Below are 16,078 nucleotides of genomic sequence, written 5' to 3'. Positions count from 1 at the left end.
CCTCAGCAAAGTTAGAAAATGACGATGAATCACTTTTATGATAATGAAATTATGTTTGTAACTCTCCCAGAAAAAACAAAATGATTTAACATATTTAGCATCACTGAATCATGACCCAAGCATCTCCTCCAAAGTGCTGAAATGGTGTCAGCTCATGTCTGTGAATCTAAATTGAGTTGTGTAATTATCTTTTGACTCATGCTTTTAGTTTTTACAAATGTATCCAACTCACCAAAATCAACACTATTTGTGAGCATCATGAAACATAATTCCAACATGGTGTCATTAACTAAATCCGTCAAGCCACTTCCACCACAAAATGAAAATACTATACACAGATCCCTTCTTAAAAATCCATTTTATTTTTTACAAAATTCACAAAGGAATACAACTCTGAATCCCTTCCCCCAGCCCACATCAAAAATAGTACAGGGTATGAAAAAACACTACAAAAAAACATGTCAGTAGAGTCTTTGAAGTAACTTTGGAAGAGCAAGAGGTAATTTTTTGTTCCTATTTCTGAGAGTTTTACAAGTAATGCACATCTGTTCATTTTCAAAAGCTTGAGATCACTGCTTTTCATTTTTCATTACAATGAAGCCACATTACTGTATTTCTGTTAATGCAGACTATTCCTGAAATATGCAGTAGTAATGTTAAAGTTTGGATCCAGTGGGAAAGTAGTTCCTGTGATAGCAGTCAGTGTGCCATGGATGTTGCACCAAAAATAGCACATCAGAAACAATTTTTACCATTCAAGTTTGCACTGATGTAGTTTCTATTGAGTGAGGCAGCGTTGATGAGGCAAACTGGAATGAACCAGTGTGTTTAAACGCACAATAGTGGCGGTTTTTCAAGTATGCTGTTTGTGTGCGTGTACACATCATAATTTCAGAACTGCTATAAAAAACACTATAAGTCCTGTGGCACAAAAATGCCTTATGCAGGGTCCTTTCAGTCTTCAGTGTATGTTGGTGCATCCTCAACCTGAGACACATTATACCATTGTAGTGGTTGTTGGAGGCTACACTGAAAAAGCCAAATCCAACTGATCAAGTTAAACCCAGCCAGGAACCAAACCCAGAACCAAATGGCAAAATTGTTGCGGCCCAGATCTGGCCCACACCAGACATGTGCATCCAGCCCATATACCACGTGGAATGATGGCACTTGGGCAGTCCTGTCTTGTTTGCCAGATCTGAGCCACAAGCAGGCCATATCATGGCCACATGTCAGCCATGACCGGACTGAATAAACCAGAGCCGGCCTAAATCACAGTTCATGCTATTGCTCAGATATGGCAAACAAGAGCCGAACTGCCCTGGTGCGGTATGTGGGCCAGATGAGGGTGTCTGGTACAATTTTGTTATCTGGGAAGTGTGTTTATCCTCACTTGCTGAGGTACAGTAATCAAAGTAGTCAAAAGTAGTAGTCAAACACATGCACACACTGCATCAACCATATAATCCAAATGAATAACAGCAGAAACAATAAACGTAATAACCAATAACTCCAAATAAGATGAAAACCAGGAAAACATTATGTAAACACTCACTGGTCTTCTGTATCAGTTGTTATATTCAAGTGTGATTTCTGTTTCTCCTTTGAGTTTCAGTAGACGACCCACTTTTGTTCATGAGGGTACATTCTCGAAATGAGTCTTTATGCACTTCACACATGAATCCCCACATCTGTGAGCACCATTAATTTCAGTTTCCAGGGTCGAAGTAAGAAAGGATGTAGAAAACAAAGGAGGATGACATGAAGTGTCCACTTTCAAAGCAGTCTTCCAGGTAGATATGTTTCCATTCATGATGCCAAATCTCTTGAATCGTATTCCTCAGAGCTGTGTGGTGTGTAATCACCTCTCATGGGTGATGACAGTCCAGTTTTTGAGTGAGAAGTGACGACCGCAGCACCGACCACTGAAGATTGTTAGATTGTTACTCCCGTGAGCAGCCACTGGAACCCCCCTTCTGAGCAGCAAGAGCAAAGCTGACTCGCACTGAATTAATCCAGGCCGTGTGCGGCTGCTTCCTGCTTTGTGAGATGCTTTACAGTTCCATATAAATTCTCTAATGTTTTTTTATTGGGAGTTTTAAAGACACTTGAATGTATTTGAATGGGTAATGACAGGAACAGATTCCAAAGCCTTGGGACTATTATTTTCATCTCAATGGTTAATTCTGCTATTCAGGTTAAGGAGTACATTTATCTATTAATGTAGATGTTCTTCTAGTTTACTAACTGCAGGTTATTAGAGTTATTGTCTATTCTCTGGTATCTATTACACCATGATACTTTACATTACTAGGAGCCCTTTTAAACAGCATTGTTAAGTTCTCAGTGTAATCATGACATAACAACCTTATGAGGTAACAAAATCAGTAGCAATGAGAGTTTTGCAAAAGAAGTTAGAGGCAGTTGACATTTGTTCACTTGTGGTGATAAAGGCACATGTCTTAAAGGGACAGTTCAGTTCAAAATCAAAAATATATATATTTCTTCTTATCTGTAGTGCTATTCATCCATCTTTATTGTTTTGGTGTAAGATGCCAAGTGTTGGAGGTTTCAACAGTGGAGGTGTCTGTGTTCTCTCAAATATAATGGAACTAGATGACATTCGGCTTGTGGTGCTCAAAGCGGGAAGTAATATATTTTCAAAAACTGCCTTGTGACAGCGTGGGTATAAACATTATTAGCGTCCTCCTCAGTTAATCTGTGAAGTTAGCATGGTTATATGGCTGAGCCTCTCATCCATGAGCAGACGCATGCCTCCTTCTTCACTGTGATACAGAAAGAAAATAGTTCCTTCATGAATCTGCTCTCATGATTTCCTGACAGTTATTGCTGTTTCAATTTATGTATTTTGTGGTACTTTGTGTACCACAAGCTGTTTGCCATCTAGTTCCATTATATTTGAGAGAAGGCAGACATCACTCTAGGTGATATCTGAGAGAAGAAAATATATATTTGTTTTGTTTTTGTGGTGAACTTTGAGAAGGGTGAATCACCAACTTGGTGAACATGATGAACAAATAAGTTCAACCTGCCTATGAAAAGCACTTTATACAGGCTATACAAGTAAGTTTAGTCATTTATTCACAGATACCATTGCTTCTATGCCACTCACTATAGCAGTTCCGTAAAGAAGTGAAACACAGTGTCTTATGACAGGTGCTGCAATAGACTGGTGACTTTCTTTTGCAGACCACACATGCCCTTCTGCCAGCAGTGGCCCGATATCTGGGAGAAACATTTGTCATTTGTTCTACAAAGTATGCTGGCAGGTGACCAAAACCGTGAACATCAGGTTGAGCTGGGACCTCAGTGGATGTAGAAGGCTCTGCGCCTGTGGAATCAGATTGCCACAGGGCGTTGAATGGGGAGGGAGAAGAAGGCACTTTGAAAGGTGAGGCATGAAAGTTGTGCGGAGCTGACCGGCGTGGTCCGGACCCAATATCAGCCAGGGACACAATCAGCTGCTCCCTGAAGGTTTTCTGTGTTAGTTCGGGGCGATTCTGCAGTTTGCACAATTCCTTGTGGAGGATAAAGGCATTCACAGTGGCTATGTCCACAAAATGAAAAAACAAAGTTTTGTACCATTTCCGGGTTTTATGGAGAACATTGTAGTAAGAAATGAGCGCATCTGACAAGTCGACACCCCCCATGTACTGGTTGTAATCTTTGATGCAGCCAGGAATAGGCACTTGCTTCACTGTCCACTGTCCATCTGCATCTTTCATTTTGCGCCTTGCATTGTCTTTGCTATACGCCTTGTGTAAAGTGGAACACATTGTTACCTGCCGAGTGTCTAACCACTTAACAAACAATATTGCTCCTTTTCTGATCCACCGGATAGTTCCCCTTGGTGTTTTTTCGTGCATGTCGTTCTTTTTCTTTTTGGGATAACCAGATATGGTGGAGCGAATAGTGCCGCATGCCCAGATTTTTCTCTGAAGGAGGTCAAGGAAAAGTGTTGGACTGGTGTAGTAGTTGTCCACATAGAGCTTGTATCCTTTTCCCAGGAAGGGGATGTTCAGCAGTCTCATGACAATATCATAGCTTAGTCCTTTCCCTGTAGGTTTACTGTCTTTTCCCCCATACACAAAAAAGTTCAGGGTGTAGCCACATGTTGAGTCTGCTAAAACAAAGAGCTTGAAGCCCCATTTAGTGGGCTTGTTTTTAACGTACTGTTTTAACCCAATTCTTGCTTTAGTCGCCACCATCCGTTCATCTATGGAGATATGCTGGTAGGGATGAAAGAAAGTATGGCAGCCTTCCAAAATCTGCTCATAAAGTGGCTTTATCTTGCATAGTTTATCATACCCTGCTGTCCCTTTCTTCTGATCATTAGCTGCTTCCAGTGCAGGATCATTCATGTGTAGATTGCGGGAGATTGTAAGGAAACGTCTGCGTGCCATGACAGAGGCAGGAAATGGCAAGCTAAACAGCTTAGATCCTTTCCAGAAGTCTACCAGAGTTTTTAGCGGCACAATACCCATGTAGAGGACGAGGCTGAGGAAGGAATACATATCTGCTGTTGTGACAGGTACCCAACTGTCCTGCTGGTCTTCCTGTGTCTTTTTCGCATAGGCATTGCTGTTTTTTACCAATGTGTTGATTACTGTTGTAGAAAAGAACAGCTGGAACAGTTCGAGTGGCGTGTAATTCGCAGTTCTGTTCAGCTGCGGACCAGCGACCCTCTCAGGTCTGAACCGTGGCTGAGGAGGCTCGACATCTTCCTCGTCCATGTCATGCCACTGGTCTCCATCGTCTCCTTCATCATCTTCCTCTCTCACAAGCTGTCTTTTTGCTTGCCTCTTTCCACTTCGAGTTTTCCTGCATGGAGAGGAGACTGTCTTGTCAGTCTTGGGGGAGGAGGAGCCTTTTTTGGGTGTAGATTCATGGTGGAGCTTTTTTCGGACAGGACCGTCACCACAGACACACCGCTGTTCCCTCCTCTTACAGGGGGATTTCCAGGGTGGTGACCCCGGAGAAGCAGAAACAGAGCACTTCCTGCAAACTCTTCTCTTTGGGGGCGAACTGAGCCACTCCTCATCTGAACTGTCTTCATCAGTAGAGTCTTCCCTGTAAATAAAGAAGATAGGCAAGAATTAATGATATAGTGGTCAGTCATTTTTTTCCATTATTATTTAATATTTGTCAGCTATTTCATTCCCCAGACTAGCCAGAAACAGACACTGGCATCTGGTAAATGTCATTAACGTTCTGTCTGTGTTCTTTCAAACCTCACTTCTAGTTTGTAACACAGGCTTTCTGTTAGAAATGTTTAGTGTTCATACTGGGAACATTTGCACATTCTTTTAAAAAAAAAAAACTATTGCACTTTTCATTTAAATCTTTTTTTTTTTAATGCTTCTTGACTTGCAGTACATCGTTATCTGCCAAAATACCATGGCAAATTCCTAACATGTGAAAACTTACTTGGCAATAAACCCGATTCTGAGCACCAAGGTGATATCTGACAAAGCTCCTCCAGAACAACGGGACATGATTCAACCGTTTTTCACAACGTTTTTTTAATCCCCATTTGCACTGGACTAGTAATAATAATTGCGGAGGACATCTGTGTTCTTAATCCTTTGTGAATCTGCCATGTCCATAATTTGTAAAGAAGACCATTCCACTGCACTTTACATACCATATTTCACCAAACAAAACTAATTTGGTAAAATCAGTACTATGTGAATCGGCATGTGGGTGATTTCGGGTTGTATTTCTTTTAAATCCGCTGTTTTCTGCTGTCAGACAACTGAACGATTATGAAATTTGATATGTTTAACAGCAGTCAAGAGCTGTGCTGCGGGATAGGCTATACTGACATGCTAAAGATGACAGAGAAGGTTGGGAGCAGTGAAAAGTTGTTATATTCAAAAACAGCCACAAAGTGTCCGTTACTTGATTTAAAGAGCTGCAAATGTGTAAATATGCTTGTAACGCTTGCATTGTAACCCTGTAAACTTATTTAGTGTGTCGAGTAACGACTTTTCTTGAGTCTTGGATATTCAGAAGGTTTTTCAAAAAGCAGGAGTCAAAAATCAACAGGAGTCCTCAAAGCTAAGTGCAGTTGAGCTTTTACTGCCGGCAGTAAGAGCTGAGATCGTACACAGACAATGTCCATGAACAACTGATCTGATCTAATACATTTGATGTCTTCTTTTAAGCCTAAAAACTGGACATGGCCTCTTGGTCTCAACCAATCCTTACTCTTCCTCACTTTGGTTGACACGGGTATTTTTCCTTGGAAAGTCCCGAGCTTTCCGATGCACCTGGCCGTGCCCTGTTGTTACTGACACCAATAGCTTTTGCTCTCTGAGTTTGGTTATTTAAAAAAACCAGGTACTCTCCAGAATACACCATTAGCTCTTCGTGACTCTGGCCTTGGCTTTTTTATACAAGTTTCCCTCTGAATATATCCCATTAGCTTTGATTACTCTGCATCTTCAAAAATAATAAAAGTGTGGTGTATTTGGTTACATTTTATTCCAAGTTAACACAATACAGTAGTTTAAACATAAATTCGATCAATAGGTGCATGTTCAATCAACTAGTGCAGAGTAGTACATGTTGTAACCATTCATTTATGATTCCTTCCCATTCTGATTAGATTCTTTAACAATCTCAGTACTTATTACCAGCTGTCATTAATCACTAACTGCTTACTTATGGTTATATGGTTATATGGTTATATTACACTACAAGTCATTACCGCTCAGTCACCATTTTTATTATCATTTTATTTGATCCTGTACTCAGGCCTCACTTTTGAATGAGATCTTGATCTCAATGTGACTTCCTGAACAAATAAAAGTTCATTTACCTATGTGTTATATTGGTGTGTTGACCATGCTATTACTATGAAACATGTTTATGAGCTGTTTATTGTGTTTTGCCCATAGTTTATATCAAGCTGATGGATAAGTCAAAAAAAGATGCAGTAAAGAAATCGTATGGGTCAAACTTTGTGGAGTATGCACAGCAGGGGCACACCAAAATGGGTTGCCTTGACACACTCATACCCTCCACCCCCACCACTTTCACTCTCTCTAACACACACACACACACACACTCTCTCTCTCTCTCTCTCTCATCTGGAGGCCTACTGTTTTGGTATCTTTAGATAAAGTGGACCTCTGACTTGTGTCCCAAATGAGAAACACACACAAACATGCGAACTGAAGAGATTAATGACAAATGTCAAGATTGAACTTTGTTCAACACACTCAACAATCAGCACTACACAACAGATGCTGCCGGTTCACACGGTTGTATGGCCTTCTGGCGTTTCTTTGTTCTTGCGACATGTTGCACTCGCATACATACAAACAACACACACACACACACACACACACACACACACACACGAGTCTGTTGGAGGAGCAGGTACATGCTGTAGTACTTCTACCGTTATGCAGGACAGAAAGGTGGTTTTTTGCTCGGAGGCACACCCGCCTGCTGTCATATAAAACAGTCTGGTAGCTCGTTCGAGCCTTGTATGGTCCCTTTGTTCATCAGGCCCGACCTATCTTATCTAGTCAAAGCACGTAGTGTGTCGTTGGTATGGAGCCAGCTCAGGGTGTCTGCAGCTCGGCTACTCACTCATCTGATCCTCGGCCCAGCCCCTTCGGAATGTAGTCCTCGTCCAGGCTGCAGAAGCTGTTCTCACTATCAGACTGTGAATCCGAGTGCAGCAGTTCTAGTTCATCCTCGGACTCTGAGAGCAGCATGTCTGAGGCGGGACGAGTTGGAAGATTTTAGTAGAAAGTTTCAGCGGTATGTGTTAATCTCCCGGCGGCTCTCCCCCTCTGTCCCCACACGTTTCCCTCAGCACACTGGGAGAGAACAGGTTGATTTTACGCGGGTGCAGCGTGTCGACAGAATGTCCCGCCCCCAACATACCATATATGGTTAGGACACTGATTTCATTGGCTATAGCTTCAAGAGGTTTTCACGGTTCGGTTTTACCATTGGATGGATTAACTGCCAATAAATGGCATCGGGTCTCGCGTAAAGATGCGCTCACGGGATGGGCGGAGGGATTTAAAAAACCTCTGGGTCGCTGGGTTCGGTCCTGGGCTTCTGCTAATGTCAATACATCATGAGATAATTGGTCAGATTTCCTATCGCAGTGATTACCGCTGAACAGTAGCCTATATTTTCTTTTTTAAAATGGATGACATAACTTTTTAACAACTTTATTTGACAGTCTCTAAAATGGTAAAGTGAGGGATGAATGCAATAATAAATGAGACTGTGAAACCTTCAGCAAGCAGGCCAGAAATTGCAGCTGTGAGCTGGTTGATTGATTCAATATTAATCAATTCCACCCTGAAACTTTTTTCTTCACTAAGTTCTCATTTCTAGACAACAACAGCAGAATTGCACTTTACTATCCATACAGGCTATCCGCAATAAACAGTGTCTATGGTCTTCAATGCTTCCCCGTGGCCATTAATGTTAGCATTATTTATTACACTGTTTCCTTCAAAGTTTCAAAAATATTTTACCAGGGTTGGTCCCATGACTGAGTACCCTGAACGCTCCCTCGTCATGTTTCCAAAAGAATATGCATGACGTTGAATATGCATGACTGAGTCTCTTGGGATTTCTGCCCTTTGCAAAAGAATCGGAGAGAAAGATTTTCTATTGACATTGTTCGTTAAACCCCTGCCATTCAAATAACAGAGGGAAGTTTTGAAAGAGACCATTTTACGCCTCCGCTAATGAAGGATAATAAGCAGTGGTAGGACAGCAGCAGTAACGGTCACGTAATCGATTATTATGGGGCGTCTTAAAAAAAAACTTTCAGCCAAAACATAATTGCTGCTGTAAGTGATATTTTTTAAGATAAGAAATGTTAAATAGCTCTATATTCCAACAGTTATCACTGTTATAGCGTGTCAGTAATTGGGCCACCTTAATCCATGTTGTGTCCGTCGCTTCATGGACTATCTGCATTCAGACATTCACATTCTTTAAACCCTGTGTGATGCAATCATCATCTATCTTTGTTTTCTTTCTTTTACGAGCAGTTGTTTTTATGATCTCATTTAGGGCAATTCATGGTGGGTAAATGTTTGATGTGTGAGTTCAAAATGCTCACTATTATCTAAGGCAAGTAGTTGTCAGCTGCGTGGGCATGACATCTTACACTAATGTGTGTTTGAAAGTGCAGCAGTCTCATAATCATCTGTGTTACTCAGAGTGTTTCGGACCAGACGGCTGCTGAGTGACCTTGCGTCCCCTTTCCCATTAAGAATCAGAGACAGCGGCGTTAGCCTCAGTTAGGAGGCTGAATGAGCTCCCACTCACTTTTATGACCCCTATTCTCGACAATGTGTGGAGGAGCTGAAGGAAGAAGCCAAATTATTGCTTCTCATTCATCATGTGGACGCCTTAAAAGAGCTTCAGTAAAGGTAGTCAGTCCTTTTGGGACAACATATTTAAAGCAGGTAAAGGGTCAGCTTACTGAAAAGAAAAAAAAACTTTCAAACGTCAACCCAATTAGTGGAGTTAAATGGAATTTTTCTTAATAAAACAAGAAAAAACAACCCACAGACCTCACTATAAACACTTCTTTCTCCAGAAAAAATAGTCCCTGATGGGATTAATGCTGTAGCAATGGATTTAAAGCTCAGCTCATGTGTGACTTTATGGTACAGATTGTTTTTATTACAGGTTATTTTTTATTATTTAATTTGGGATAAGGTAAATATTCCCTCAACATCATTATTTCACAGCACAACAAAATGTGGAGGCAATAAACGCTTTGCAAAAGCGCCTCAGTCTTTCTGTTTACAGCCAGAGTCATGAACCGGTCATGAATTATTCAATCTGTCATAGCTGTGATTTCAAATTCTGAAAAGTTTAAAGGTCCCATTTTACTCACATTTCAGCCTTTTGTGAATTTGTTTTTCATCGCACCATGCCCCAAGATACTGCAAGTGTGCCACATCATTTATTTATTTTCCAAATTGCTGGAAATTCTGCTGCGCACAGGGTTTACAGAGAGTGCAGTGCAGGTACAAACACCAGTGACATGAGCTTATTTGAACCAGCAGCTCGATTTACATTTTAGAGTGTAATAACTGCTGAATCCAAATCATTCTTGGTTTTGACATGATTATCTTCCAATAATTCACAAGTTATAAAGCATGATTTTCAGTAATGAACCAAAATCCAAAATAACACTCTCTTGAAAATACTTTCAGAAAGTCAGGGAAATTAGTTTTCCATCCTGTCTTACACATGGTTGGAACTCCATGCTCCCAGTGCACAGTGATCTTTATAAAACTGTTAATCACAAAAATGTGCAACTCTGTGTGGTCATTAGAGGAAAATAATGATTTAGTGCCAATATTTGTGGTCCATGGTGAGCAACAATTTGCCCAAAGATTTCAGTTTTGTCCATCTGTTTTGGACATCCATTTGAGTCCATGTAGACTGCTGACTGGAACTGCCAATAAAAAAAGATTTCCCGTATTATCTCATGCATGCTTGCATTATTTTTTATTGAAATAGTTGAATCGGAGAATGAATGTGGATTTTATTAACAGCCACTTTTCAAAAAATAATAAAATAAAATAATTGAATTTAGACCCATAGTTCCTCGTCCTCAACAAACTAACTCCTTTACAGATACCTCAGAGGTTTATTTTTCCTGAACTATTCTCAGACCGCTTTATACATTGAGTATCACTCTCGAGAGGCCCACCATATCAAATGTTAGCAGACAATTCCTTACCAAAACTAATCGATATTATAGGGGTGTACCTCAAAGTAACAAGTTTTGTGAACAATAATTTAGTGCCACTATTGGGGGTAAAGCTGAATTATTGGGTGAATCTCAATACTCACAATAATGGTGCTATTTCAGTGGCTATTTAATGTGCTGACTGATGTCACCTCTGATAGAAGGAGGACTGGTTGCAGTGATTAAAAGTCAAATGTACAATAAAGCCTCCTGCCAGTCTCCAGCAGGGGGAAAAGAAGTGAATACAAATCATAGAGCCCCACAGTGAGCCTTTAGTTGCCAATGTGTAAATGTTTTAACAACATTGCACTCAATAATCGGATCAAGGGTACAACAATGCTCCCTGCTGCACAGCAAGTCATCTAAGTGGTTGTTGTAGCACCGGGCAGGCCTCTGAATGATGCATGTTATGGATGTCTCTTCTCATCTGGGCCAGTTGATAGGGTGGTGTGTGTTTATGTGTGTGTGTGCGCGTGCCTGCACGTGGGAGGGGTTTATGATGGCGATGACACTTGTCACATGTCCTCTGTGGGAGTTTTGGGGACCGTTGCTTGTCTGAGCTACGCCTGTAATCTCTGCTCATGTTTAATACAGTAGTTGGAGGATTCTAGATGTCTAAGTTCTGCTCGTTCAAGTTCCACTTTTATAAACCATATCAATGCAGGAAATGAACACTTGTGTCAGAAACTTCATGGTTCTTTGATAAACAGTCAAAGGTAAAACGTTAGAAGAGATGTCAACTATGACTCCCAGGAACCCTGTTGCTATTTGTTTTTTGGATCAACTTTGGATGAATGCTCTGATTTGCACCTCTGGCCGGTTTGGCTCTTGCTTCTTCTCACTACCTGGGCAAGTTGAGAACCAGAGGGGCTACAGTGACATTTAACCAACTTTACAAGAGAGCCAAAGTAAAAACATGACCGTATTTTTACTTTGTTGAATTCAATCTTTAATATTATAGCTATATAGTTCAGAGTGTTCAGTGTGAGGTCCTTTGGCTTTTGATTAATAACGCTGGATTGGTTTAGAATCCACATGTGCCCTTTTGGCAGTCGAAAGAGCTCATCAAAGGTCTTTCAAATAAATCATTTTCGGCCAAAATGTCACTGAAGCCCCTCTGGTTCTCACCCCTCGGAGGGCAGATGAGGCCTCTTTAACGACACAGTAGTTTCAAACTAAAACATGAAACGATTTGTCAGAGATGAAGTTGAAATATTTGTAGTCTGCGGCTATAACATAGACATACAGCACTGTTAAATTGTTGTTATATTGAGGAACGCTGAGGTTATCATAAAAACAGTAAAACTTTAGCCAGCACTGCTCATTTGTTAAAAGTCAAATGTAATCTTTGTAGAAAAAAGAAAACCTCTCATGTCAAAGTCAAACACACATACAACCATTTACACGACCGTTTACACTAACCTGATAAGGTAAGTGTAAACACACACCAAACCTTTTACACAACCGTTTACACTAACCGGATAAGGTTAGTGTAAACGGTTGTGTAAATGGTTGTGTGTGTGTTTGAGTTTGACATGAGAGGTCTTTTTTTTTCTGCAGAGATTACATTTGACTTTTAGGAGTTTTTCTTTTTTATTTTCAATCTAATCAAACCTTAACCATATGGGTATGAGGTTAAGGAACAGTCACATTAATAATTTTTGTAAAAGTTATTTGTAAAGGTTTTTAAAAGCACTGATACATGATGATGATGATGATGATGATGATGATGTTAAGGGCACAAGCTCAGGAAAAGCTCATATGGGTCAATTTGGAAGGCAGTGAGCAATGGCTTGTTTTTCATTAAGACTTGCAAAAATATGCAATGGGAGAACTCACTTCAGCTGTTTTACTGGCCGTACTGTATGTATATATATGTATATATGCAGTTTTGATAAAGAACAAAGGAAGTGGAGCCAAAGAGGAGACGAAAGAAGAGGCCCTTGAGCTGTTTGGAACAGAGTAGCGTGCGCAGTCTTCAACGTGCGTGCAGCTTTTATAACTGATTCTTCAGATGAAATATATATGATACGTGATGCATATTGCATCAATTTGGATGTCTTGTCCTGCTGTTTTTCAACTGCTGTGTAAATACCTGACAGGAAACGGTCAACCTTGACTGAGTTTTCAGACGGTGTTGAGCACTTCATGCAAAGCCTCTTAAACTTTCATGACCCTTGGTTATCAGGTGTGTGTATGTGTGTGTGTGTGTGTGTATGAGAGAGCAAGAGAGAGAGAGAGAGAGAGAGAGAGAGAGATAAAGGGTTAAAAGAAAGACTGAGAGATAGGAACAGGCAAAGAGTGTTGTTCTTTACCATCCATCATCTCTCAGCAGCATTCACATGCTGTTGGAGAAAACAACTCCCCTGACAGCAACGGGCTGATGTTTACTGAGATCGCCATAAAAACTAAAAGAATGAATGATTCAGACCACTGCAGCAAAGTCTGCAGCATCTACTGCTCTCTAGGCTCCCAAGGATTTCTGCTCCCACTGCCGCCTCGCCTTCTCCTCATCTACACCTCCATATTTATTTTATTCTTCTCTCTCTTTCTTTTTTCCATTTGCTTTTCACCTAACCAAGCAAATCATTGCACCTCCTACTCTCCACCCACTGTGCTCGCTGCTCACACACCCCTCTCATGCAGCACACCTCCATCTTCCTCTGATACCTTCTGCTCCAGATCTGTGTGTTAAATAAGTTAATTCATTTATCTTTTCCAGGTGTTCTAATGTCTATTGTCAGTGCTTCTTTTGTTTGGATCATTGATTCCCGAGCACTGATTACTCTCCTGTTTCATGACTAATATGATTTAAGGAATTCAGATGTAACACAAAAATGGGTATGATTTTGCCAGGATTGAAGTTGTGTTCACACTTGTAGTTTTGGTTGCCTTATTTAATGCCTACATTGGTATATGAAACTAACCAAGAGATATAGTTCAATTCCTACTGTATAAAACCTGATTACTCAGCCAAGTCTAACTTTAGCCCCTTAAAGGTTATGTGGAACAAATTAACAAGTTTATCTTCCATGTGATCCATCAATTTATCTAATGGTGTGCAGTAGGGCTGATATAAGTATCTAATCCTTTATGGGAGGGTAGCAGCTGAATGCTATCCGTCCATGGTGGCCAACATCTTGCCCAAAGACATTCATTCAGAATTTCTGTTTTGGACATCCATTTAAAAGATAACTAAGGCTTGTGGAGTACTACTGCATATGTGAAAAAGTAGTCTAAAGCCTTTTGTGGCTCCAGAGGAAGCTGCATGTAATTTGATAAATTGCCCCCAGTGATGTCTTCTCAGCATTGTGGGTAATGTAGGCGCTAGGTTTTGAAAAAGAATGAAAATGTGTGAAATAAAAAAGGTGATATCTCTGGTTCTCCTGTATCGATTTTGATTTCACTGTGGTAAAGAAGTACAATGCTAGACCAGTAGACTGCTTTTCAAAGCCTAGTGCATACATAACCCACAATGCAGATTAGCCACTGAGCGACATCACTGGAGGCAATTTATCAGATTTCATGCAACTTCCACTGGAGCCACAAAAGACTTTATACTACTATTTTCACACATGCAGTTGTGCTTCCTAAAACCTGTAAATGCACTTTAATGTGTAAAATTAGTGGAGTTACCCTTTAAAGCCCAATTTTTTACTACTGTGGAAAGTGCTGTACACGGACACGGAGAGCACTCTCCGTCGCCGGAGAGCCTGTCGGAGACCCTCTCCGTACTCTCCGGTCGCATGAAATATTTTTTAAATGTCCGTCACTCCGTTGAGGGGAAACTGAGACGGCAAGGGCTGTGATTGGTCCTCTAAAAACATCATTTCCGGAATTACTTTTCCGGTTTGACTACTCTCTCGACAACATAAGCACCACCACCGCCGTTTTCGAAAGAGTTTGACCGGTTCGCAATCAAGACGAGAATGAATCCGATCAAAGAACGCCTAGCCGAAGAAATTAGAAAATATGAGAACCTATATGTAACCTCCTTAAAGACATACAAGGACGCTTGTATCGGGCGGGAAATTGCATTGTGTATCCGGCACCATGACAGAGAACTGCGAAGGCTTGAGGGGTCTCCGTGGTTACGGAGTCGGATTACGTATTACGTAGTAGGATTAGTATATTCGACCCTTAAGTCCTTATACGGTCTAACAGTCACGTTTTTAGCAGATTTAAGTCCTTTCAGAAATTGGAAAAAAAAGAGAAAGATTCTCATAATATTTAATACAATATTATATTTTATTTCTGGGATTTAAATGTTCAAATCAGATGATTGCGGTTGGATTTTACCAACTGCCACCTTTCAAAATAAAATATTTCAATTGAGAGCCACAGTTCAAATTCAGGTGAGACAAAATCAATCCCTCATCCTCAACAAACTTCTTCTCAGGGGACTTTTTGCCCTGAAGTCTTCTCAGGCAGCTTTATAAATTGTGTATCACTCCTGTCAGGCACACCGTATCAAATGTTAGCAAACAATTCCTGACCTTTTACTGAAACTGATCAATAACATAGTGGTGTACCTCACACTAACAAGAGGTTTGTGCACAATGATCTTAAAACCCCGGCTGGTGAGACAGAATTTCTATCACACACTGACTTTGTGAAAACTAAATGTGACTTTTTAATCAAATGAACATTTGACAATTAGAAAAAGCAAACATTCTGACAACTTCTTAAACATTGATTCAGTGACATTTAGCCAGCAGGGGGTAATCAGAGGATTCCTAGCAAAGTATCATAATGTAAACAAGACATCCAATTTCTTGCCTTAACCTGATTACTGTCAGTAATCAGTTTTTTCATGAGCATGAAAGTGACTTGAGCCTCCTTCTACCTCTCAAAATCGAGCAGCGTTTGACTCACCATGAATAGATCATTTTGGAAAAATGTCACATCGCAGTGAAAGAGAGCGATAGAGGAGGATGGCATTTCCAAAGGTAACAGCCTCCTCTGACCACACACAGCCATGGAGCTCATTAAATCTTCAGTCTGGCCACTTTTCTTATCAGTCCTGTCCTCGGAACAAAACCCTCAGGCTCAAACGGAGATTCAATTCAAGCTGTATACTGGCCGCCTTCACACCAAGCACATTTGTAAAAGTTCAACTCTGAAAGACTTTCTCCTTCAGCCCGCTTGATGTGAGATGACAATAAAGCCATTCCAGCCGTGACTCAAAACAAATCTCCAGCAAAAAGTGTGCCTTGTCCTGTAAAGAGAAATGAGTGAGGTTCAATAGGATGGTGAATGCAAACTGAACCAGTTGCAGGAAATCTCCCCAAAACACAGGTG

General features: G+C 40.6%; 2 protein-coding genes across 2 annotated transcripts in view; one reads left to right on the top strand and one right to left on the bottom strand.

The window, feature by feature from the left end:
- Positions 1-16,078, top strand: part of LOC140994255 (protein kinase C-binding protein NELL1-like) — a 255,459-nt gene that overhangs the window by 123,394 nt on the left and 115,987 nt on the right. The window lies entirely within an intron of this gene.
- Positions 3,099-7,762, bottom strand: LOC140994744 (piggyBac transposable element-derived protein 4). The gene is made up of 2 exons (XM_073464511.1): positions 7,624-7,762; positions 3,099-5,091 (listed from the first exon to the last, which is right to left on the bottom strand). Exons 1-2 carry the CDS (start codon positions 7,749-7,751, stop codon positions 3,099-3,101), a joined length of 2,121 nt encoding a protein of 706 aa, XP_073320612.1. The 5' UTR covers positions 7,752-7,762.

The sequence above is a fragment of the Pagrus major genome, chromosome 4 (genome assembly GCF_040436345.1).
Source record: "Pagrus major chromosome 4, Pma_NU_1.0".
Taxonomy (NCBI): Eukaryota; Metazoa; Chordata; class Actinopteri; order Spariformes; family Sparidae; genus Pagrus; species Pagrus major.
This window is presented reverse-complemented; position numbering and strand designations above follow the sequence as displayed.

Bases quoted from the DNA above. Each gene is read 5' to 3' on its own strand.
- LOC140994744 (XM_073464511.1), bottom strand. From the start codon at position 7,751: ATGCTGCTCTCAGAGTCCGAGGATGAACTAGAACTGCTGCACTCGGAT. The intron at 5,092-7,623 runs GTGAGTAGCCGA...CTTTATTTACAG, and splicing joins CTGGGCCGAGGATCAGATGA to GGAAGACTCTACTGATGAAG.